We start from the raw sequence: 26,658 nt of genomic DNA on the forward strand, positions 1-26,658 counted from the left end.
TTAGTTGTCTTTAACTTTATTTGAAACAATTTTGTTAAATTGTATGTGACAGCTGTCATATCAGCGTGCATTTTAAAAAAAAGACATCAAAATTGGTGAATTTTTGTGTAGCCATTTTAATACTGAAGATGGAAGAAAAAAAAGCAAGATTTTTAGCTTTTTATTTCAAGAAAGGTAAAAATGCAACTGAAACGCAAAAAAAGATTTGTGCATTGTGTGGAAAAGGTGCTGTGACTGATCAAATGTATCAAAAGAGGTTTGCGGGGGCTTCCCTGGTGGCGCAGTGGTTGAGAGTCCGCCTGCCAATGCAGGGGACACGGGTTCGTGCCCCGGTCCAGGAAGATCCCACATGCCGCGGAGCGCCTGGGCCCGTGAGCCATGGCTGCTGAGCCTGCGCGTCTGGAGCCTGTGCTCTGCAACGGGAGAGGCCACCACAGTGACAGGCCCGCCTACCGCAAAAAAAAAAAAAAAAGAGGTTTGCGAAGTTTCGTGCTGGAGATTTCTCACTAGACGATGCTCCACGGCCAGGTAGACCAGTTGAAGTGGACAGCGATCAAATCGAGACATTAATTGACAACAGTCAACATTATACCACGCGGGAGATAGCCGACATACTCAAAATAACCAAATCAAGCGTTGAAAATCATTGGCACCAGCCTGGTTACGTTCATCGCTTTGGTGTTTGGGTTCCACGTAAGTTAACCAAAAAAACCCTTCTTGACCATATTTCCGCATGCGATTCTCTACTTAAACATAATGAAAACGTTCCGCTTTTAAAACAAATTGTGACAGGTGATGAAAAGTGGATACTGTACAATAATGTGGAATGGAAGAGATCGCGGGGCAAGTGAAATAAACGACCACCAACCACACCAAAGGCCGGTCTTCATCCAAAGAAGGGGATGTTGTGTATGTGGTGGGATTGGAAGGGAGTCCTCTATTATGAGCACCTCCTGGAAAACCAAACGATTAATTCCAACAAGTACTGCTCCCAATTAGACCCACTGAAAGCAGCACTCGAGGAAAAGCATCCGGAATTAGTCAACAGAAAATGCATAATCTTCCATCAGGATAACGGAAGACCGCATATTTCTTTGATGAGCAGGCGAAAACTGTTACAGCGTGGCTGGGAAGTTCTGATTCATCTGCTGTATTCACTAGACATCGCACCTTCAGATTTCCATTTATTTCGGTCTTTACAAATTCTCTTAATAGAAAAAATTTCAATTTCCTGGAAGACTGTAAAAGGCACCTGGAACAGTTCTTTCTTCAAAAAAAAAAGTTTTGGGAAGATGGAATTATGAAGTTGCCTGAAAAACGGCAGAAGGTAGTGGAACAAAAGGGTGAATACGTTGTTCAATAAAGTTCTTGGTGAAAATGAAAAATGTGTCTTTTATTTTTACTTAAAAACCGAAGGCACCTTTTGGCCCACCCAATATTTACAACAAAGGGAATTTGATGCGGAGACTGGTGGTGAGGGTACTGAAAAGCTGAACTCCAAGATGGGCAGGAACAGAAAGTCACTCTAGCTTTTAGGATAGAAGAGCGAAGGGGTAAGGTGATGGTCCTAGATCCCCAGATCAGATCACTAGAAGCTGGAACCCTTGGGGGTCCCTCGAGTGGGAGCTGGAGCCATGAAGGAAATATAGCCTCTGCTGCTGGAGGCACCCCCTGAACGGAAAGGGAGGGCAATGAGCCAGCTTCTCCCTTCCACCAGGACCTTGCATTGGCCACGCTCTGCTGCCAGGCACCTGGCAGAGGTGCCTGGAGAAGACAACCAACAAGGTTGCATTTCAGATGAGGTAAAAGGCAAGGAGTGGATCTGAGCGCAGACAGGCCTGGGGCAGAGACGCCCTTGATGGTTACAAACTCAGATGAGTGCCTGTTGCCTACTGGATACAATGTAAATTCTGCCCCATGAAATGAAAGGTCTTTCCCAAGCCAGACCACTCATAAACTGCATTTCCTGCTACTGCCTTGTCCTTGTTCTGTCACCTACTTCCTAATTCTAGGCTCTCAGTCTTGCTTCCTCTTCCTGGAACATCCATTGCCCACACCATCCCCTTCTCTCTTCTCATTTCTCCTCAACCTGTATCCTTCTCTTCACCCCAAGCTTCTCCTTTTTCTTCCTCTTCTTTCCTATTTCATTCCTTTCCTTTCCCATCCCTATCATCCCCCTGTCTTTCTTTCCTATCAATGAGCAGATTGAAGTCCAGGTCTTTAGGTATATTAGTTGTTATTGTTTTCTAGTAACTATTCCTTAAAAATCAATTATTAAAACATATTGTAACCACTGACCCCCCACCCTCACCTCCACACCTGGGAAGCCCCAAACCTAGATGTAACTGATTAAAACCAGTCCAAACTTTCTTTACCAAGCCACTAGATGTCATATTGATTTCACAGCAGAGTTGGGAAGCCCTTGCAAGAGCTCAAAACCTGCAAAGAAACAAGCATCTTCATACCTTGCTTGCCCCGAAAATATCACAGCCAGACTTCTGCTTACAGTGGTAACTGAATAAGATTTTACTAGATGGGGACTTCCATGGCGGTCCAGTGGTTAAGACTCCGCACTTCCAAAGCAGGGGGCGCGGGTTCAATCCCTGGTCGGGGAACTAAGATCCCACAGGGCGCGGAGCCTGACCAAAAGAAAAAAAAGATTTTTACTGTATGGACGTGTACAAAATGGAAGCATTGAAAGTACCGGGGAGTAAAAAGAAGCAGGTGGATTTGGGTGGGAAGTCCATGTGTGGAGAGAGAAGTGATAGGAAGTGAGCTCCCTATTTCTGCTGTTTTGTGCCCGAGGGGCCAGGTACAGGGAGTGTTGTGCAAGCCAGTGGTGGTGCTGGTGGAAAAGCAGCCATCTTTTTGGCCCATGAGAAAAGAAGATCGAGTACAGGGCAACTACAGCTGCCGAAAGGAGGGGACGGATTCCTGGAAGGGAAGGGCCAGAGAGGGGGTCCCCAAATTTTATCTGTTCATATCTCTGGCTGGCTCCTGGACCACACAAACACAAAACAGACACAAAGCATCTCAGCTAAAGGCAAGAGTCTGAAAGAGTCTTAACCCACTGATCTGATGTACCATTTCTGTCATGTTTTATACAACTTTGGGTCTTTTTCCAATCTCCCTATTCTATTCCATCGGTTAGTTTGTCTAATTGTGCATTATTACCACACAGACTTATTTACTAGGGCTTTATAATAAATATTGATACCTTGGTAGGATTAGTCCCCTATATCAGCCACAGGAATCACACATATTCCTGAAAAGGGAAAACGTAGTATAAACTTCATTGGCATAAAGTTTATAACAGTATATTTTAATTATCTATTTTATTATACTTTTATTAATATCTGTGGGATCTGTAGTGATAACTATTTTCATTCCTGTTACTTTTTGTTTATTCAGTTGGTTGGTTTGGTTCTCTCTCCCTCTTTTATCAGTCTTGTTAAGGTTTATAGATTGTATTTCTGAAAAACCAATTTTTGACTTTGTTGATCTTCTCTATTGTGTTCATTTTTCTATTTCATTACTTTGTGCTTTAACAGTTCCTTCCTTGCGTGTGTGTGTGTGTGTGTGTGTGTGTTGCTTATTTTGGTCCTTTTAACTTCATGAATTGAATGCCTATCTCATTAATTTTTGGTCTTTTTTCTTATCTAGTATGGACGATTCTCCGCATGTTAGTCTAGTATCCTCTAAATACTGCTTTAGCTGCATTCCACACATTTTAGTAGATAGTATTTCTTTCATATAAAGTTTTCAATATTTAACTTCTGTGACTTCTTTTCTCATGTGTTAATTAGAAATATTTATTAATTCCCAAATATATGAGAGCTTTCCCAAAGATCCTTTTAAAATTGATTCTACCTTAATTGCTTTGAGGTCAGAGAATATTGAGCAGCTTTGCAGCAATCCTTTGGAATATACTGACACTTGCTTAATTTGCAAGTGTACGGTTTTCATATGAATGACAATTTTGGGACACATCGTACACAATTAGTACTTCGACTTTTCTACATATTTCCTGGAATGTGTCTGCTTGTTCCATCAACTACTGAAAGCATCGCATGGTTTTGTATTTTTCCTTGCAGTTCTCTCACTTAAGAGTGTTAAGGTAATTTTATTAAGAGCATATCAATTTACAATTATTTCATCTTTGTGGTGAATTTAACCTTTCATCACGTGAAGTGACATCTTTATTAAGACTCCCAAATAAACTGTTCACCCTCAAGTCTTTTTTCAGGGTCTGCTTCTGGGGGAGCCTAAACTAGGATAGTTGGTCCACAAGGAAAGGGATGCACTACCTTATGCAATCTCTAGCATGCTAGAGAGATTGGGGTGGTGTGAATTATGATTGGTTGGTGGTATTAATAGGTTAGTTGTTGCTGAGTGCGATTGGTGCACAGAAGGAAGAAAATGTCAGGCTCAACTCAGGGCATGGTGTAAAAGGTCTCCCTGGCAGCATTTAAAGAAATCCTTAGCTCATGCAGTTGAAGGGCAGACTGTGCTAAAAATCAAGCCAGAAATTACAAATAAAGCTGAATTTAGAGCTCTCGCAAGTCTCCTGTCAGGCCCTAATAGATACGGAGTGGGATACTGAAAACATGGAGTGGGAACACCTGGGTGGGAACACTGAGCGCTGTGAACCTCAGATTTCTCTGAAACTTCTAGGCTAGCCGTCCACCCCTCTGCCTGAAGACCATGTTAAGGCCCCATTTGAAACAGAAGCCTCACAACATGAAGTGCTCGCCTCCCCGCAATCTGCCCCACCTCATCTCATTGCTTCTAGCAGCCTGAGGCTTTGCTAGTTACAACCACCTAGATAAATCTGACATATGGGGCATTAAACAGAACAAAAGTGTCTTCAAAGGCAATTAAAAAAACTCTGAGGCTTCAGCAGCTAACACAACACTGTGCTTTTTGAACTGGAATTGTTCAGGTGCTTACCAATGACTTAACAGGAGCTCATTTAGCTTTCAGTATGCGGTAGCTATGAGAAAGGGATCTCTGTCAGTAGTAAGGCAGGAAGAAATGATCGGGGTTCCCAGTGAAGTTTCTTGTTCCCCGATATTACAAGAAGCCTTATTCTCCCTCCCCTGTGTGCCTTCAATCCCTTTCCTCAGGGATGTTAGGTCACCTAGCATGTCACTCTCTTTGCTGAACTCAAGTTGACTGGAACTGCAGGCACTAATAAAGGATGTTTTTGATGCGTTAAACACCTTGTTTTAGAGGAGGTGGTGGAGGTGTAAAGTGCCACACAGCCAGCAGCAGAGCCAGGACTGCAAGGGAGGAGGTTTTTCCACCTCTAAATTCTTGCTACTTATTAGCTTTTATGATCTTAACAAGGACTTAACTTCTCTGGGCTTCAATTTCCTTATTGGAAAATCGGAAATGATTCCTTTACTCAAGAGGATGAGGGTTAAAGGAAATCGTGACTGTGAAGGTACCTGGCATATTAACAGGGCCTCAGCAAAATGGCCCACAGTTCCCCTTCCCTCTGCCCCGAGCAGCTCACGAGACAATGGCCTTCCTCTTGAATTGTAGCTCGCTAAAAATATGCCTCTTCAAAGGAACTGGAAGCTAATTTTTTCTCTGTTCCCCCTCCCACAGTGCCTCTTGGGATTCGAGGCAGGCTGTACCTCAGATTTCAAAGAAATGGGGAGAAGCAAGACCTTCTAAGGTCTAGTTCTAACCGAAGGATCCCAGGGTACATTGGGTCCTGCTGTCAGGGCCTAAGGTCATTGTTGCTTAAGAAAGCCCCTCGGCCCCCAGATTTCTCCTCCCCAGCCTTGAGCTGTTTCCACGGGGTCTCAGTGAGCCAAAATGCAGGGGCCAAGGGTCAAGGCATCAGAGCCAGGGTGACCAGCTGAAGACTCTACCACGCACCAGTCACAACTCTGGACGACCTGCCCTTTCTGAGCATCGGCTGGGGGGTAATAATATTACTGTCATCAGGACTGTTGTGAGAATCAGTAAACTTAGTGACTCCAAGGCTTTGTTGTGCATGTGTGTGCTGCACACTCCCGAGGACAGGGCGGCGTTACAGCCTGCACCACGCGGGCACCAACTTCTACTTCTACCCCTGGTTCCTGGCACGCACACAGCAAGGCGGGTTAACAATTTCAACGACACACTAAAGAGAGACAGGCAGACAGGCAGGTAGACCAACTGACCTGTGGATGTTTTTAAGAAACCCTGCTAAAGGGAACTATACTCAATATGTTGTAATAACCTATCAGGGAAAAGAATATGAAAAAGATAGATATATATGCATGTATAACTGAATCACCTTGCTGTACACCTGAAACACAACATTGTAAATCGAATATACTTCTATTAAAAAAAAAACAAACAGGAAGAAAGAAACCCTGCTAGACATTAACATGTCATGTTCGGATAACTGAGCTTGGTGGACACCATCAAAAGGATCATGGCTTCAACCTCCTTTACTCTGTCCTTCATACATTCACCCACAACACATAAAGCACCTTTCATTTTCAACAACATACACTTTGGCAGATAAAAAAGGTGACCCACACTTTCATTTTCTTTATTTTTCATTGATACCGTATGAATACAAAGTTTCTAGAAAGCTACAAAATGTCTACCACTTTATCAAGAAGGCATCAAAATGTGTCACTTTGCAAAGACATGAAAACACCTGCAGGAACTGACACAAAAATAGCATTTTTAGAGTGATGAAATAATTGCACTTAACTGTCATGGATATTACAGTTATCACACATATGTACCGCGAAAGCTAGAATACATTTTTTTTTTACAAAGCACTTTATAAAAAAATTCTCTGCACACAAACCCTATAATTTTCATATAACTATCATACTAAAGATAAATTCACTTTAAAGCCAACACTTAGAACATTTTTAAACAAAAAGGTACCAGTACCTAAACACAGACGTTAACAAATACAAGAATACTGTACTGCCAAGAGGTTTAACCAAACGCCTTTTCAAAGTTTCTGCAAACAGGTTATGAAAACGTATGTGAGAATTTGCCCCCATCCCATCTCTCCAATCTACCCAAGAGGAACCTTACTGCCTAAAGGCAGGCTCCCCAGCCCACTCACAGCAGCAGTACAATATCAAAGGAACCACTGACCAGATGAAACGCTTACGTCACAAGCCCATTTCATACACGTGACACGAAGACAGACTGTGAGAATCCCATTAAGCCATTTAGAATGTGAACAAACACACGTGGCAAAAAACCGATTTACATAAAATTTAAGCATATTAAAGAATTAAAGGCTATTCAGGTTTCTTTTTTAAATGTTACAAAACTTTTTTTGTCTTTTTTTAGGCACATAGTTTTTGTTTTTACTTTTTTTTTTTTCCTTATCTGCAGTCATGAGCCTGTTGAAAAAGGCCTACAGAAGTGACTCTTTCAAGGAGGTAACAGGGAGGTGGTTTTTTTTTTTTAAAGAAGTGCAGTTAATATCTAATTTACACAGTGAAACTAATCACAGAAAATGACTGATGCAAAAAAGAAAAGAGAAGGAAGGAAGGAAGGAGGGAGGGACTGAGGGAAGGAGGGAGGGAGAAAACCAGAGACTGGTTTCCAATTGATTTACACCTAGATTCTGTCAGCCTCTTTCAGAAAAAGGGGAAGGGGAGACAATTTCATAATGGAAGGCAGACAAAAGAGAGCCAACATGATAGAGGTGGAATCTCCTGGAATCTGCCCCCATTTCATGATGAACGAGAGGGAACATAAATGCTATTTCAAATGCTAAAATGATGGAGTGGGGCATATAACAGACTCAATGCAAATTCACAGAGAATAAAACAAGTTTACGGCTTAGGAAGTAGAACAATAAAGACAAATATTTCATCTTATTTAATGGTGCATGACTTCAGTGAAACTATCCTTTGCAATGCAATTTTAAACACAAAACCTTCATTCTTAACGATATAAGTAATGAGTTAATGAGAGAAAACTATTGCCAAAGAAAGCACAGTAACAGTTGAAAAGGGAAACAGGAAAACAAACATTTGATTAATTTCTTCCAAGTTGTGGTGTAGTCCTGCCACGACAGGGAGGGGCTGAATTCAAGCAGCTAACTATAACTTGTGCTGAGCAATTTTCCTTTTCATTTAACTTTTTTTGTTTCTTGTAGAAATTTCTACGAATACTCACAACTTGGTGTGGATAGAAATCACTCCTGAAATTTCAGACAGCCCAAAGAGGGTACTCTTAAAGACACCAGGTAGAGACAGACGGACCATCGCATTCAGAGGCTAACTTTCAAAGATGTCTAATGTCACTGTAAAGTCTATATTGGTAAAGAAAAGTCTTTTTTGTCCTGGCTTTTGTTTGGCTCGTGTTTTTGCCTTCTCATCCTTTTCACTCCTTTTCCTCCCCTCTATCAATTTTCCCAATTTACACAAGGTTTTGATAAAAGCCAGCACGGACTCTAAAGAGTTGCCCTTTGGAGGGCTGGAACATTCTTCGAAAATCCCGAATCGTGAGTGGTGCTCTTTGGAAGTTTCTCATAGCGCATTCAGACAACACTCAGAGTCAACATTTTCGCCCTAAGAAGAACACTTCAATTGTAATGACCCTAACCCATTTTTTGTTCTGCACTGTCATCTCAGTTTGAGGCTTCCAACTTTCAGAACGGTATCACTGCGTCAACCGGAAGTGCGCGCTGTCGTCTGAGTGGAAAGGCAGGCCTCCACAGACTGAACATGAGCATAAGAAGGACCACTCTGTCCACCGGCCGAGAGTCTGCGGTCTGTGTGCAAGTTCCCTGAGGCGGACACAGGGCTGGGTGACGGGCGGAGATGGCGCATGGGGTCACGGCGCACAAACACACCAGTTCCTGGGGGCCCTCCTGCCGCTGTGCGCCCCGGGGGCATGGGTGGCAGGGGCTCCCCCACGGCAGGCAGACAGCGCGGCAGGCAGGGTCCGCGTCGTGCTCTTGTGAATGGAGGCCTGTGGTTGGTTACCATCCCAGTAAACCGAAGGCATTACGGTGATCTCAGAATATTTTTGGTCTCTCTACAAATCATCGTGATTACGGCAGCACTTTTCTAAGCTGGAATCTCAAACCAAAGGCACTTTCATGCTAGAGTGCAGAAGATTCACAAATAGCTAAGTATTTGGTCATGAATTTAAAAGGCAACATTAAAAGTATACAATTTGCTTTTCATAGTAAACTACGAAGTTGCAAAACCTTCCATTTTGGTATAGACATTTGACAGTGTGGTCAATGAACTGACTTCTGTTCATTTCAGATTTCAGACCAAGAAGTCAGTTTCCAATAGAACTGGAGAAAAATGGGCTTACGAAACAAAAATGAAAACAATGCTTGCTTGCTCTATTTTAAATACCATGCCGATCAGTAAAGGGACATCGAGAACTGGTGTGAGAAAAGGCTGGCGGCACGACTAAGTATCACTAAGGCACTGCTTACTGAACGCTTTGGCAGCTCTGAATTGAAAACTTCCTACAAAAGTTAACAGTAGTAAGAGAAATGCTTCCAGCTTACAAAAGGGCTCACAGTTCCGAGGCAGCCTTCTGCACTGCAAACCCTACACGCAACATCGCAAAGATTTAAGGCTTTTCAGAAATGACATGTGCAGGGTTTTGCCACAGAAACATCAACAGAAAGAAAGAAGCAATGCAGACGTATCCTCTTAATGTCACAGGTGTGAACACCAACACACAAAATTGGTTCTACCCTTCATTAGAACAGGTGTAGTGTACCAGAGCATAGACAAAAATCATACAAGTTATCGGTACCTGGTTTGAAAAGTTGACTGTCATCTTGTGTGATTTAAATAACTTAACGTTTGTACAAAAACAAACTGCAAAAGCCACTAGAGTCTTGAGACCTAGAGAAGACTTGGGTTTGTAACACCAAGTTCTGGGCACGGGGGCTGTTTTTTGGCTGGTCCGAGCGTGGGACTTTGCTGCTGGGATGCTTTGTGAAGAGAAATTTAACTCAGAGCCTGTGGCAGGTGAACTGTCCTCAGGGTAAGGAAAAGGCTCATCAGCTTTCCTATCTGCTCGCGCATGCCTCCCAGACGTGATGCTCCAGGGAGAGAAGCAGCGTCACCACCAGGAGATGCTGCTGCTCTGGCAGAGGAAGGGGGTCTTAACCTCCCTCTCTCTTCCGCCCTGAGCACCAGAGAGGAACGACCCCCGCCAAGAGGCCAAGGATTAAGTGTCAGGAGTCCCAGAGCCTTACTCTTAATCTGTCACTGACCAGCTGGGTGACTTTGGGCAAGTCATCTCCCCTCTGGGCCTCAACTTTCTCATCTACAAAATGGAGGTCACAGGCATACCTCGTTTTATTGTGCTTCACAGATATCGCAGTTTTTAAAAATTGAAGGTTTGTGGCGACCCTAAGGCAAACGAGTCTACCAGCGTCACTTTCCAATAACATTTGCTCACTTCACGTCTCTGTGTCACATTTTGATAATTCTCGCAATAATTAATAATTGAAGAACAATTCAACTTTGTTATTATTTTCATATTTTTTATGGTGACCTTCAAGTTTCTATTGTAATTGTTCCGGCATTTTTTAGCAATATTTTTTCATTAAGGTATGTGCACTGATTTTTTTTTTCAGACATAATACTATTGCACACTTAATAGACGACAATATAGGGTAAACATAACTTTTATATGCACTGTGTGACTCGCTTTACTGTGATATTTGCTTTCTTGTGGTGCTCTGGAACTGAGCCCGCGCTAGCTCTGAGGTATGCCTGAAGACTGTGCTTTCCTAAAGCTCGATAAAGGAAAATTCGATCAGCCCTCTTCCGAAATGAATCCCTCTCTCCACCATCCTTAAAGATGAAATGTCCCAGAGGTCTCTGTAAATTCTACAAAAAAGCAATGAGTGCAAGGCTAAAAGTAGAAGACCAGAGGAAATGTATTGAAATGATTAAGGGTTTGATAATGAGAACTATAACCTTAGGAGAACTCACAAAAATGGGTGGGATTTTCTTTAACCTGATAAAATAAGCAACGAAGAGCAAATTAGAAATGCTCTTTAAATAGGTGTGAGTTGATTCTAGGGATGATGGTGGCCAGCTGTCCCCAACTTTCCCAGGGAGGAAGGAAAGAATACTTGTAGCAGAGAGATTCTGTTGTGAAATAGAAGTTCTGAAATAGGAAGAAACATGGACACAATATCATTTGAGTAATATTCCTACCTGTCTCTTGATGGCCTGAGACAAGGCTCCCAAGAGAGCAGCTTTCTCAGGGTAAAATGGAAGGAGAAAGAAAACCTCAAATATGGCATTTGTGACCTGTCAGATGCAGGGCAGTGGTTCTCAACCAGGGGCAGTTCTGTGCCCCATGGCACATTTGGCAATGTCTGGAGACGTTTTGGGTTGTGACAACTGGGGAAAGGTGTATCTAGTGGGCAGAGGCTAGGGATGCTGCTAAACCTCCTACAGTGCACAGGACAGCCCTGCACCACAGAGAATTATCCGGTCCAAATGTCAACAGTGTCAAGAAGGGGTTGAGAAACCCTGGTCTAGGGTAGCTTAGACATTCTGGGATTCTAGGACATGTTTTGGAAAAGCCCCAACTTTATTTAGGTCTCTTGCTAAGATGAAAATGAATACCAAGAGACCAAAGCCCAGTTCTTCAGCTTCTCCCTATTTAGGCTGCGGAAAGTGGCCTCTGAACTCTCCAATGAAAGCACAAGATGTCCCTGAATCGATCCTGGTAGTGGAGGGTCAACCAGGAGATAGAGCACCCAGAAAAGAGCAGTGAGGACGGAGCTCTGGAAAGGCTTCTTTATGGTACAGAAAGCTTTACGAGGGGAGGAGACTCTGCCATAAAGGGTGAAGGACCAAAAACAGACTTGGATTCGATGTTCTAACACAAATCTAATCCCAGGGTCTAATTTGGGAGTGACAGAGAAAGGGCTAAGAGGTTGGACCAGTGGTTAAGATAGGGAAAATATCTGCCCTGGAGAAATCTTTAGAAGGACAAGACAAGAAGTAAACTTGTTTTAAGAGCAAAGAGCAATCCTCAAGTTCATCCATGTAAACCCCCAAACTCAACTACAAAGGCATTCGGAGGAAGAGGCAAGCATCAGAGCGCCCAGCCTAACTCTGTGAGTTCAGCAGACCAGGGTATGCCCTTCTCTGCAGCCAAAAGAACTATCCTCTAGCTGGTGTTCTTGGGTCTCCATCTATTTGCGCTTTGAAAAAAGTAAATCCTCAGAGCCCTCCTGGCAGTACCGAAGAGCCCCATTCCTGGGAGAAAGCGGGAACCAAATACCTCTTGCCCTGAAGTTCTGGAATGGCGTGGCTTTTAGCCACATAAGATCATTTGCGCCCCTTGGTCCTGAGAGACTGGGGGTAACACCTTGAGTAAAGACACAGGAGATGGGAGCCAAAGAAGCATCCCTAAGAGGGGTGACCAAGAGAAATCATAAATATATGACCAAGGAAGAAGCTTAATGCTTGGGCCGAAGACCAGATAGAAGAGTGGGCCACTAGGGCAATTCTTCAAAGGTCCACCTGGAATCAGGGAACAAACTGTAGTCTCTTTACGTAGGGAAGATACACACCATGCTACTGGCTTATGTAAGGGATGTGTGTTCCAAAAGGGGAAAGTTCTGCGCTCTCTCCTTTGGTCTTCCCAGTGACCAGGGTCATGGGTTTGGGAGAGGTTAGGCTTGGTTCTTCTGTTTGCCATGAGCCAGCCACACCCTCATGACCACCAGATACTAATCAATATATAAGCAGGGTCAGAGCAGGTGGTGGGACAGGGAAGTGGGTGTGTAGGTTATTTGAATGTGACAGAACAAAGTTTTCATTTCCTGGCTTGACGTAAAAGTCTTGACATGTTTCACAACTTACAAAACATTTTATGTTCTAATAGTGTTAACCTATTCCTGACAATTATAAAAAACGTCACTTTCCTCCAGGAAGTTGGGGAGTATGCCCTGTCCCCTTCCCAATGAAGCACTTATGGAAATAACCCAAGACATGTGGCCACATCAAACAGACTGCCTGGACAATGCTTTGGAATATTTGGGTTGGAAAGTTGAATTCCTCCTAGGAAGAAAACCTCCCAAATGTGCCTGTTTGGAAAGGGCAGAGATAGATAGCTGAGCCTCTTCAACCTCAGTCAAATAAGCATTGTGACTTACTGAGAGATGTCAAGGAAACGCGTGTCCTTAGCGAATACACCTAGATCTACGGACACAGACTGTGAAATACACACATATCAGCACCTAGAAAACTGAGTGACACTGAATAGATGTTCAATAAATATGTGTTGAATAACTATATATGTATATGTGTATATATGTACACACAAACACACACGTACACATATAGTTACGGCAGGTTAATATGCACATTGGATCACCAGAAATAATTTACCCACAGGCTGGTGAGCATGCTTGTGATTTTCTGGGGAGCAGAGATCCTAAAACTGATGAGCCTTTTATGAGTTTGGTTGATGAAATTTCTCCCAGCCACAGGGTTTTCTATAATTTGCAGCTCACAGTGCAGTATTCATGCCAATTTTAAATTTTTGTTATTAAATTTCAGTGGTTCAAATATTTACTCATCTTAATAAAAAATTTGGTTGTCCATATAAAATATAACTGCACACACAAGACTATAAACATTGTAAGTTTAGATTTTCAGTATTTATCTACTTATTGCAAAAAGAGCCATCTTTTCTTTTTCATTAAATAATCATCACATTAGTACAATACAATTTTATATTTTTTAAATATACTATATATGTTAAGGATAAGGGGTGAAGTTTTCTTCCTCTGTAATAGCTGTTTCAAGAGTTTAATGGATTAGGAGATTAGTTTTAACCTCGAGGAAAAAAGTACAAATTTGTCTCATTAGGATATTTCTACCAAGCATTTCTTAAGGCTATATTTTAACATTTGGTTTCAAAAAGAAGGAAAAGTTTCATTTAAAAAATAATTTAGTGAATTACATTCTTTCATAACTTCCACCCTAATTTGTTACAAAGATAAGTCTAAAGATTCTTAGTTTTGTGTACTAATTTACATTTATATTTAAAGATTAATTTTACTTGTATCTTAAAACAAGAATTTTATGTTGGGAAAAAAAAAAACACTAAATACATTTGTATAAAGGCTGTAAATGTCCAATGGTAAATGCTCTGTCTTAATTTTTTTTTCTACCACAACGAGAAACAGGTCTCTGCAGACAGAGACTTGGGTTCTTAAGGTTCACCTTTCTGAGGAATTGTGGGCTGTGGATCTGAATAACACACAGAAACAACTCGATTTCTCTTTTTACAACTGTACCAGAACTTCACAGCTATAATGAGTATGAACACATGAAAAAATGACTTCACTCAAACAGGATTTAGAAAAGTTGGGGTGACCTCAGGGCCAGGGCAGCACCCCTGTGTGGTGAGGTTTACAGTCAGTCGTTCGATCATGGAGAGAGTGTGTGTGTGTGTGCACATATGTGTGTGTGTATATACAGATATCTATATATATAAATAACCACGGTTAGTCCTTTACAAGCCTGTAAATATGATGCTGTGCTCCATGTTCACTATTTGAAACTTCAAATACACAGGCCATGCACAGGAGAGTTTCTTGTGTATCCCTGTTTGTTACCACCTGTTTAAAAAAAAAAAAGTATAAATGGAAAAGAATATGAAACAGAACGTACAATATATATAGGTATAACTGAATCACTTTGCTGTACAGCAGAAATTAACACATTGTAAATCAACTATATGTCAATAAAATATTTTTTAAAGTATATATATATATATATATATATATATATATATATATATACACACATATATCTATATCAAACACCACATGAATGAAAACATATTCCATCTGTGCCATGATGACTATGATTTACTTGGAAAGGAATATGGAGTCCAATGTTCAAAAAGTGGATTGTTCAGAGATCTGCCCAGCCTCCCTCCGCCCCCTCCAGCAAAAACTCAGGATATTACAGGTCTGACTTAAATCCTATTTAAGCTTAGTTACCATATGTAAGAAAGACCTTACAGATTGGGTCTCACTCAGAGAGCCTAAGAAGACACCACAAGAATTAGTGTGGGGTTTTTGTTTTGTTTTGTTTTCTTCGGGGGTGGTGGTGCAATTTTTTTTACAACACAGAGAATTTTCTATAATTCAGTTCCATGGGACAGTCATTTATCCTAGGGACTGTCTCCTATCTTATTCCTAAACCTCTACTAAATTTTGTTTCACGATAGCCAATGGGAGACATAAACTCTGTGAGTGCCTTGCTCACCACTGTATTAACGTGCAGTGCCTGGACTCAGTGAAATACATGCGGAGTAAAAGAGCAGTCACACAGTTCAAACCCATGTTGTTCAAGGGTCCACTGTATTCGCTGAATGGATGGAAATTCACAGAATAATAGCCACCATCTGTTCAGTGCTTACGATGCACCTCCTCAGTATTAAATGCTTTACAGAAAGTATCTCATATAATATTACAACAACTCTAGGAGCAGGTGCGATATCACTCCCTCTTTGACAAGGGAGGATGCTTGGGGTTAATTTGTTTAAGGTTATACTAACGTCAACGAAAAACCCAGATCTTCTGGATCTGAAGACCTTTTTCTTACCTGTTATGCCATGCTGCTCTAGATAAATGCATTGATACAGTGATGAATCATCTAATTTTTTTTTTTCTGGGTAACAAAGTTTTTTTTCAATACTGGTACCCACTTGCTTTTCTAGTCTCACTCCCTGCCACTTCCCTTGCAGATCAAATACTCCAAGTATGCAAGTCTTCCAGCCCTGAAATCTTTCCCTCCCTCATCACTATATCCAAACAAATGCTGTGTCCTGCTGCTTTTATCTCCTGAAGAGTTCTTGAATCCATCTCCCTTTTCCCCTGCCACAGCCCAAGGCACCAGCAAAGCTGACCTGGACTCCTCCACCAGCAGCCACCCTTGCCGGGCACCAGTCTCACCTGTGCACAGTAGTCACAGTAACCTTGAAAGAAATATGAATCTGACAACAACACACTCCTGCTTAAAAACTGAATGGCCTCTTTTAAACTTTAGGATGAAGAGAAAACCTGTTCTCATCCTACAAGGATGAGAGTGAGCGGCCCATTCTGGCCAGTCCTACCGGGCCAGCCGCACTGCTCCGTTTCCAGTCCTCCTCCTACCACATTCCCACCTACGTGCAGTATTCTTCCCTACCCTCTCTGCCTCTCTATGCATCTGGAGACACCTCTCAATTGTTTCTTCCTCAGGGAAGCATTCCCTGACCTCCTATTACACGTTCTCTTGTCACCATGCACCGACCTCTACCAGCCGGCAGCCACAGGTGAATTACACGCATCTTGTGACTCCCTGTCCTTGATGAATGCCTGCCTCCCTCACCAGACACCAGGATGCCTGGTCCTGCCTGTCTAGTTCACCGCAGCCCCGCAGCTGATATGTCAGTATGCACCCACCGAACGGGCCTTTTCTTGGTAAATCTGAAAAATATCTGCTTGCCCATCAGGCAACTTAAATATCATCTTTTAACATCCCTGAGAATTCCCCACCTCATTCCAAGTACAGGTGCCTCCTCAGGCAGTTCAACTACTCTGTGCTCCCATGATGTCTGTTTCACAAGTTTACTGCAGCCATGATGGCCTTGCATCGTCATCATCTATTTACCCGCCTCGTTCTCCCTACAAGGCCCAGATTTCCTGTGTTTTATTTGCACTGTATTTCAGCAGCTAGTACAACCTTTCCATAACTTAGCCGAATCAATGCAAACATTCTCAATAACCTTTGAGGTGGAGAGGGCAGACTTGAGCACTTTGTAAACAGAGGTAACTGAGGTCTGGAGACTTTAAATGTCTTACCCAAGGTCATAAAGTAGAGCTAAGTCCTAAACCCAAGTCTTCTCATTCCATGACCATGACATCCTGCAAAGTGTCTTTTCCATCAGTTCAAATCTTAATTTACGTCTATCACTGGCTCTGTGACCTCAGGAAGGACTAACATTCCTTATCCATAAAATAGGGATAAAAATGACTTCACAGTTCTGCAGTGAGAATTTCATAATTTATCTACAAAAGATTCAGCACTGTGCCTGGAACCTCTATGATCTACTTTACCTTCTTGCAGACTTTCTATGAAAGACTATATCCTATTTAGGCTTCATGCTTGAGATGAAGGAGGAAGGAAAAAAAATGTTTCTAGCAACCTGTAGGTCTGAATATGACCTCAAATGATGATCGAAATCCTTGGCCCACAATTCAGTCGCTGTCTTCCCCAGTCTGATTGCCACCATTAAGTCCCCAAACCTACAGGGTCACCTCAATTCCTGAATCATTCTGACGAAACCAGAGTCTAGCCCACCAGCCAGTAAGGCATGGAACCGGCCGTGGTGACACAGGTTTTGTATCTAATGTTCCTAGTAAAACACCTGCAACTGTGTCCAGCAACTGTCATCCTGGCCATGTCCCTACACCTGAGGAAGTGCTGAAAAGTATGATCTCTCCTGTTTATCAGTGAGATGACTTCATTTTCATTGCCCAGGAGTGCTGGCTTAATTTCAGTTTTTCTACAGAAAACTATTATTTCTAGCAAATATTTATTTGCTACTAATTCTATATTTATTTGCTTCTGATTCTTCATATCAAAGGGATGTATATAGTTGCTTAATGATACGTTTTAAAATTAATTTAACCTGGTAAGTTAAATGGATGGCAGTCATGTGTTCCAAGGGAGCATTACTGATATAGTTACACGGGTTTTGTGGGTAATAGATACTTACAACTTTCCCTGATCATATTTATCTTGGCTGTGCCGTGAAGTCGGGTTTTAGGGACTGAGGACATATTCCTTAACGTGCTGAAACAGTCTCACTGGTTTGTAAGAAACATCTAAGACGCCCTCCAGAAGAGGGGGGGTGGCCATCCACTCAGAGAGTTTTGGTTAATTTCTGAGGCAACTGAATGTCCACACCAGGATGCCACACACACCTTCCGGTCATCTGAGCACTAAGGTGATCCATCTGTTCTTAAATAGCAACAAAGAACACCTATATGACAAGTACCTGCCAGCACCCCAAACCTTGAACTGCTCAATTTTCACCGAAGACCGTTAAAAAAAGGATACTAATGAATAGTTATAATATGGTTTCCAAACTTTCTCCTGGACTGCTAGTTTCCAAGTTTCAGAGGGACATGGACACATATGAGAATTCAGAGATTCTCTCCTTGGAATAAATGAAAATTAGATGTAAAATTATCTGTCTGCCAATTGTATACCCATAATCACGTGTCTGTGAACTCTGAGGCTCCCTGTGGCTCACTTACCCAATCCCCTATAGCAGTGGGTCTCAACCTGGCTACACACCAGAACTACCTGGGGAGCAGTAAAAATAAACAAAAACCATGATTCTGGGTCCCATCTTTCAGAATTTTTAAAAGCTTCCTGGATGAATATCTTGATATGCAGAAGGTTTTTAATTTCTTGATTTTTATTTATCTTTTTTTTTTTTTTTTTTTTTACAGTGGCATACAAGAGCTGGCTCCTACTAGCTCTGAAAGTTATTGTTAAATATGAAGGAATTTCGTGGGCTGGACAAATGTTGGTAGCTTGAAATTGCCCATGGAAGCTGTATCTGCAACAATGGAAATGGGCAAAAGCTATGGATCAGGGCTTTGGAAGGAACTAGGGGAGAGCCTTTTTTTTAAACCAGCACATCACTGATTGAGAATCACTGTCCTACTGAATCCAAAAAGTACAGGTGAAGAATTCTTGCTCTAAGTATTCTAGTTCTTAAACCTGGTAACAAAGAATAACAAAGTAGGCCTTCAGAGGGCTGAATATTTGACCACAATATTGTCCTGCTGCCCCTTTTTGTAAAATTGTTTCCACCAAATTTTGTTTTAGCATTTTGCCTTTGGTTTAATCAAGGAATGTTATTTTTAAAAAATTCGCTTTATGAAATCCATTACTGCATATTTTATAGGTATATTTTGAGAGGAGCACTGTACTTATTAACCTTCCTAAGTAACCAAATGAAGTCCCCGTGAGAAACTGTTTTAAAGTTAAATTTAGGGGGAAAAAAACACACCAAGCATTGCCTGGGGAACCAGAAAATTTTCCCATCATGGGCTTTGAGCACCATTGCTTTTTCCTTGCCCTTTAGCTGCCCATTAAGTTTGACCATACTTTTCAGCCCATAAATATTCTCCCCCCGCTCCTGGTTATGCCACTGACTGTATTCTAGTTTACATTTCTCCTGGTACTGAGGGTTTATACTTTGCTATATTAATGTATGTTACTTATAATAATAAGGTCTTGTAAATCCTTCATGAAATGAGTCTAGGTATGTTTGAAGCACAAACCTGCTGACTCGGCTTTTGCCTCATTTATGATTTGTATACCATGGTGCTGCTGAGACTCACACTTAGCTAATACTGGAATTACCCAGGGAACCTTAGAAAACCTTAGAAAATACACATGCCCGGGCCCTATCCTCACAGACCCTGATTTAATTGATCTAGGATGCAGCCCTGCTATCGGGATTTTTAGATATTCTCCAGGTCTTGCTAATGTGCAGCCAGAATTAAGAATCCAGCTGTATCACCCTCACCCTCCCTCCCCAAATTCCAGTTCTGCTAAGCTTAGAAAGACCGGCCAGGTGAGACCCCTTTCTCTTCCACAAACTTGAGCCAAACTAAGTTTGCCCTATGGATGTGTGAATTCAACTACTGATTGACCACCTGGGGCCCAGCCCCACAGTCTAGTCAGTTCCCCTTGGCCCAAGCCCCAGCACCTCCCAGGCCCATCTTCCCCACCAGCCTCATGGCTGAGACTGACAAAACTTGAAAGAGACAAACAGTTACCAATAAAATTGTGAAGTTTTCCAAAACACTGTTCATCATATATTTCTCTGGTAAGTGTTTGAGCTTGTGGATGAAATTGATCATATATTCACACATCGGGGAGCGGTTTATTCGGTATACAAATCGGCCATTCTCAAACCTTGCATATTCCGTCTGTGAGGGAAAAAGGATTTGAGCATTTTTACACCTTTGACTTCAAAATACATAAAAAAGATATTATTGCCTGTAAAAGCATTTTACGTATTCAACATGAATCACCTGCTATATGCTGCACTACTTATGTAGTTTACTTCATTAAAAAAAATCCTATCTCCAAACTTAACACCATACTCAGAATCCATTATTTTTCTGGAATTTTTTTTTTTTAAACTTGGGAAGATGACAGCTTTAAAGAAAAGTTGTATAGATGCTTTTCAGCAAAGGTTAGAAAAAAATATAACTGCCTGCTTAGTGATTCTCTACCTCGAGATCTGTGAGAGCAAGCCCGGCCAGTCACAATTCTTCAAAGGGCCCATAGAAAATCCTTCTTTACTGTGACAAGGCCTCACAGGCCAACAACCAATGCAGCTAATTTCTCTTCTTTAGGAAAAACTACTTCACACTGATCATGAGCCCCTGACTGTGTTATGTCTTTAATTTTTTCAAAAAAGGGGTTTTTAAAAAATATATACATGCGGTTTGAAGATCCCACTGAAGCACTTAGAAATAAGAGAGACACTCGTAGATACTCTGGATCAAAGAGGAATTTAAAAAGAAATTACAAGCTATCTAAAGCGTAATGAAAAAGAAAATATTTACATCAAACTTTTGGGACTCGATGAAGCTATACTTGCAGGAAAGCAGCTTCATGTCTTCATCATTAAAGATGAAAAGTTATAGAACTTAGTACACATCTTAAAAAATTAATAAACCCTACAAAATAAACCAAAACCAGTGAAAACCAGGAATAGGAAATTAATAAAGATAAAAGCTCAAATCAATACAAAGGAAATTTCTTTTAAGATTTTTTTGTTTTGTTTTGAGGTGGACCTTTTTTTTTTTTAAGTCTTTATTGAATCTGTTACAATATTCCTTCTGTTTTATGGTTTTTGGTTTTTTGGACACGAAGCATGTGGGATTCCAGTTCCCTGACCAGGGATCGAACCCGCACCCCCTGCATTGGAAGGCGAAGTCGTAACCACTGGACTGCCAGGGAAGTCCCGTAAAGGAAATTTAAAATGTAGACAGGATATAAGAACTAGTTCTTTAAAAAGACAAAATAAAATAAATAAACCCTTCACAATCTTAAGAAGGAGAAGAAAGAAAAGAGACAAAACCACAATTACATTATTGTTCAGAAGATTTAGAGGAGGTTACTTTATGTAACTCTTTGGCAAACAACCAATCAACCAACCAATCAATCAATAAAAGCAAAGTAAAACCTAGAGGACAGGATGATTTCCCAGCAAAATACAAATTGCTAATACTGAACCAAAAAGAAGTAGAAAACTCCAATAGCTCAATTACTGTGGAAATGACTAAAAACTATTTAGAAATCTACCACTGAAAAAGGTCCAAAGACCAAATGGTTTCACAGCTAAGTTTTATATAATCTTTAAAGAACAGTTATTTTTAATGTTATTCAAACAATGCTATACCATAGAAAAAGATAGATATTCCAATTATTTTTATGAAATTGATGTATATTCAATACCAAAAGTTGATGGTTTATAAAAAAGAAAAGTATAGATTAATATCACTTATGAGGTGCAAACATTTTACGTAAAATAGCAAACAATGCATCAAAGTATCCAAAGTAGAACTTTCTTCAGGAATGCTGTGGTGGTTCATACATAGGATGTGCGTTAACTCATGATGTCAACAAATTGGAGAAAAATCACATAGTAAGAGTTGCTGAAAAGGCATCTGATAAAATATTGCAGCTATTACTAATAAAAAAATTTAAGTAAAATAGGAATAGAAAGAATTTCAATATAAAATAAAGACTATTTATAAAAACCAATAATAAGTTTAATCCCAAACGTCAAAACATCAAAACTATTTCTACTGACATCAGTAACCATACAAGGATACTCACCATCACTATTTCTTTTATTTCTTTTTACAACTGTGTTGGAAGTTTTAGCAAATGAAGAGAAGGTGAGAAAATAATAATAGTAATAATAATAAAAGTGGCATGAACATTGGAAACGAGGAGATAAAATAAAGTCTTCTCTTTTTGCTGCTGCTAAGATAATACAACAGAGAAAACCCATGAATCTAGGGGGCAAAACCCGCTGGAGATAAATAAGAGAATATGGTAAGATGGCCAAATAGAATACAGATATGCAAAAACTAGGACCTTTCTTCTACTCTAGTAATTAAAATCTGGAAACTGGAAAAATTGTATTAACAAATTATATAATATTTAGAGATATATTTAACAAGAAAGGGATAAACCTATATATGAAAACTAAAATCTTATTAAAATAGATAAAATGAGATAGAAATGCAAATAGGTTCTTGATTGGAAAGATTTAATATCAATAACACATCAATCTGTCCCCAAATAATATCTAAATCTAATGCAATTACAATTAGGTTGCTCAGGACTTCCCTGGCAGTCCAGTGGTTAAGACTCCACACTTCCACTGCAGGGGGCGCGGGAAGATCCTATATGCCGCGGCCAAAAAACAAAACCCCAAAAAACGATTAGGTTGCTCAAACAAGATTTTTGTTTTTCTTTACATTTTAATTTTTATTTATTTATTTTTATTATTATTTTTTGAGGTACGCGGGCCTCTCACTGTTGTGGCCTCTCCCGCTGCGGAGCACAGGCTCCGGACGCGCAGGCTCACCGGCCATGGTTCACGGGCCCAGCCGCTCCGCGGCATGTGGGATCCTCCCGGATCGGGGCACGATCCCGCGTCCCCTGCATCGGCAGGCAGACTTTCAACCACTGCGCCACCAGGGAAGCCCATTTTTTACATTTTTAAAATGCTCTTATAGTTTGGAAGAATAAATGCTGGCTACCTGCCTAAAAAATATATGAAAAAGAAGAGCAGTGAGATTGACTTGCCCCAGCAGATATCAGAACATGCTATAAAGCCACTGTAATCAAATCAACACAATACTGGGACATGTAGAGATAAATAGAGGGTGGAATAGAACAGACTCCAGGAACAGCACCCAGTATATGCAGTATCTTAAAGGGGACAGATCCACTCAGTTGGAAAATAAATGATTTAATAAATGACTTTGACACAAATGCCTATCTATTTGGAAGAAAATATAAGCAGACTCCCATTTCACACCAAATGCAGAAACATATTCCAAGTAGATTAAAGGCTTAATTACAAAACTCCACCTGCCACACCACAGCACGTTCTCCATGAAAATGCCTGGGATTTCATCAGTCGAAGACAACCTTTCCCTGTTCCCTGAACTTATAAAGAGATTTGGGTATGTTAGCTGAGGATGAACTGAAGAATAGTTTGACATCTGGGAAACTGAGTTACTTATCTGGTTCACTGTTTCTCACAGGTACCTGTCCAGGCAGGAAGTCCATCTACAGGTAAGCCCTGACAACTTGGCCATTTGGTAGCAACAGTAACACTAACTAACCTTCCATGCTCCCAACCACCAGCAGGTACCTTTGCTTCCTCCTTCTCAGGGGAGATGGAGGTCATGTGGCTCCAGGTCTCCCAGCTGTGTCTCATTACACAGCCACATTCTCACCCACCCTCTCCTTGGACTTCCCAGACACTGCCTTGAGCTGGTTTCCCCCCTCCCTCACCCTTCTTTGTCCTCGGCTTCTCTGTTCATGTCTCCCTTTCCACCTACCCTAGGTCTGGCTGCCACTCTCCAAACTTAATCTTGATCCCTATTTTCCTTGCTATTCCCTCTCTGCAGCTAGCTCTCCATTCCCACAGCTTTGATTATCCTTAATGCTCAGGATTCTCAATTGATATTTTCAGTCTTTACCTGTCTCCCAAATCCTAGTGTTGCAGCTATATTCGTCCCTGACTATTTCCAGTTGAACATCTTATTTACTTATCTCTGCTGGTGGCTACACTGTCCTCCTAAGCATAAAACATGTGATCTTTGACTCTTCCTCCTCTTTAATATTTAATATCCAGTCAGTTTCTAAGTACCATTCAAAATGTCTTCCTGAATTCCACTACCACCCTTTTAGTAAAGCTCATGACACCTAAGTTTACGGCTACCATCTAGTCAACTCACTTACATCCTCCTCTACCAGCATAACCCTCCTTAACACCATTCTCAGGATGCCCATCCTGTGCTCGGGAAGCTAAGAGGGCCTGCAGCATCCCAAATCCGCCTTGTTCAGCCCAAAGTCTTGAAAAACATCTCCTGCTCCCTCTCTCCACCCAATGCATCCTCTCTCTCACGCCTCAACACAAAGTCAGGTTGGGCTCCTGGACCTGAGAGGTCCTGGACATCTGTGAATAAACACCACTCACTGAGCATGGATGAATTGGGTGATGGGTAGAAGACAATGGAAAGCACAACTCTAAATGAAATCACCTGCAAACATTATTCACAAAAAGCAACCCACCCCAGTAAAATGAACATCCATTTTTTGAAGGGGAGGGAGGCATGAACTATAAAGGCCATAAATAGGTTTTTGGTCCCAGTATATACTGAAATATGTTTAAAACAATTAAGATGAAGGGAGTGGAAATGGCAAAAGCAAAAACCAAACTCAAGGCATCAGGGTTTTAGAAGGCAGGTGCCAATCAGCTGAGGACCACCTTGGTTGTTATCAAGATGCCTGGAAGTGCCCTTGAACCTGGAACCTGGGGTGGGAGGGGTACCATCTACTGGGCAGCAGGGTCTATCTCTAACAGATTCCATATCAGCCCCCCCTCCATCCCCCCATCCCAAGGCCACCTGCAGGACTGACACACTGGCAAGCACAGGGCTGACTTCAGACAGTCGGAGGGCTGGCATGGGATTACTCCTGGCCTTCTTTCTTTCAGTTGCTTTCAAATCATTTTGCCTTCTTAGAAGTAATGGTGTGTGTCGGGGGTAGGAGTGGGAGGGGAAGGAGAAGACACCAGAAAAATAAAACCCTCTGCCCCAGTTTAGTTTTAAAGGAAGGCGACAGGCCGCCCTGAATGAAGGTTCCAGCATACAGAGGACAACTTACCTCTACTTTTTCTACTACTTGCTTCCCAAAGGAGCAAACTTTGGTGGAACAGGTGACTGTCATGTTCTCAGAACTCTCATACTGACTGGTCACGCCGTAAAAAGCCCCGGCATCATCTTGAATACTGCAGTTTAAATCCGCCTGTTGGAAATGAGATGGAGGTGGGGATTACTCTCTCATGGCAGAAGTCAAAGCAGTAACCATCCGGGTAAGACCTCCACCATGCTGGCTGGAGGGCAGTAGCGGGCCGGCGTGGCTCAGAGAGGTGGTGAGGTGACGCCTCGCTAGAAACAAGTTCTATGGCTCATCCGTTATTTTTTGAAGAGAATGCTAGTTTGGGCAGTCTTCCCTTGAAATAATGACATGCTATATGTATGTTTCATTTTACTTTCTTGTATTCAGTAGAGAATACTATATATCCTTGTAATAAGACATTCACGAGGTCTCTGAAATATGTGCAGAAAGCAGTATGTGAATTGTATTCATATTCACTAATCTGTAGATATAGTTAAAAGAACAGGAGATTCTGTAGCTGACTGGCCATTTGTTATATAAGTAAAAACAGATACCTCGTTAACAAATTACAGCACCCAGAGGGGAGACGGTTCCTACTAAAGACTGGCTTACAAAGATGCAAAATAATTAATACAAGTTCCCACTCATTTAACGTATTTATGATTACTTAGTGAGGCTCATGCTAGAAACAATACAGGACTACAAGCCAATATGGGATGTACAGAAAATAGCTTTAATTTAGATAGAAAATAAGTACCATGTCAAAGGTACTCAGTTTGGACAATGGAAGCATTATTTTCAATTAAGGGTATTTACTTTCAGGATGGTTAAGATTTGAACATGCGGAGAAGGGCTGAGAGAACGCTTGCACAGAAGCAGCCTGGAGTGCTTCATTCTAGCTACACCGTGAGGACTAAGGAGACTGGGAGGAATGAGTTTGGAAACGCCACAAGGGCCCAGGTAGAGGAGGACTAAGTAGGGGTATGGGTTGTATCCTGTAGGAAATGGGAACCTATTGGAAGTGTTGACACAAGGAAGTGAGGTGATCAGAGCTGAGCTTCAAGGAGAAGTGTCTCAGAGTGGTATAATGTTCACCGCAGAGGGAGGCTGGGAGGCTGCTTCAGCGGCTAGATCACTGACGGACGGTCCCCTTCCCTCAAATATCTACTGACCCTTTCCTGCACACTAGGCACTGGGTGTGGAGCTGGGGATCAACGAGTCCACATAGCTTAAGATTTAGGAGTGGGGACATCGCAACAGAAATAAGCACTCCTGAGATGGGCACAGAGACATGAGAACAAACAGTGGGGAGGGAGCCCTTGGGGTCAGGGAAGCTTCTGATGATGACGCAGCTCAGATCCAAAGAGAGAAGCGCTGGCATGGGTCGGTGGATCATGCTGTAAGAGAGAGTGTATAAAGGGCGCTCGGCCAGAAACAAGGCTGGAACAGAGAGCGCAAGGAGAGAGGGTAGCTGGGGAGGTGGGGGTGTGTGGAGGGGTGCGGGGGAGGGTCTTACATCCTAAAACCAAGGGACATATGAGTTTTAAGTACATAGGATAGGGCCAGTGACAGTTTAGGATCAGATCTGCAATCCAGAAGGGCACCCCTGACCACAGCTTGGAGACTTGAGAAGAGA

General features: G+C 41.7%; 1 protein-coding gene across 1 annotated transcript in view; it reads right to left on the reverse strand.

Moving 5' to 3' along the window:
* Nucleotides 1–6,305: 6,305 nt before the first annotated feature.
* Nucleotides 6,306–26,658, reverse strand: part of TEAD1 (TEA domain transcription factor 1) — a gene marked incomplete at its 5' end in the record, with an annotated part of 262,701 nt that continues 242,348 nt past the window's right edge. The window contains 3 exons of the mRNA XM_079929549.1: nucleotides 6,306–14,620; nucleotides 19,856–20,008; nucleotides 25,008–25,148. Of these exons, the coding sequence (XP_079785675.1) occupies nucleotides 14,507–14,620; nucleotides 19,856–20,008; nucleotides 25,008–25,148 (408 nt within the window). The 3' untranslated portion in view covers nucleotides 6,306–14,506. The remainder of the gene's footprint in view (nucleotides 14,621–19,855; nucleotides 20,009–25,007; nucleotides 25,149–26,658) is intronic.

Source organism: Stenella coeruleoalba, assembly GCF_951394435.1.
Source record: "Stenella coeruleoalba genome assembly, chromosome: 8".
Lineage (NCBI taxonomy): Eukaryota > Metazoa > Chordata > Mammalia > Artiodactyla > Delphinidae > Stenella > Stenella coeruleoalba.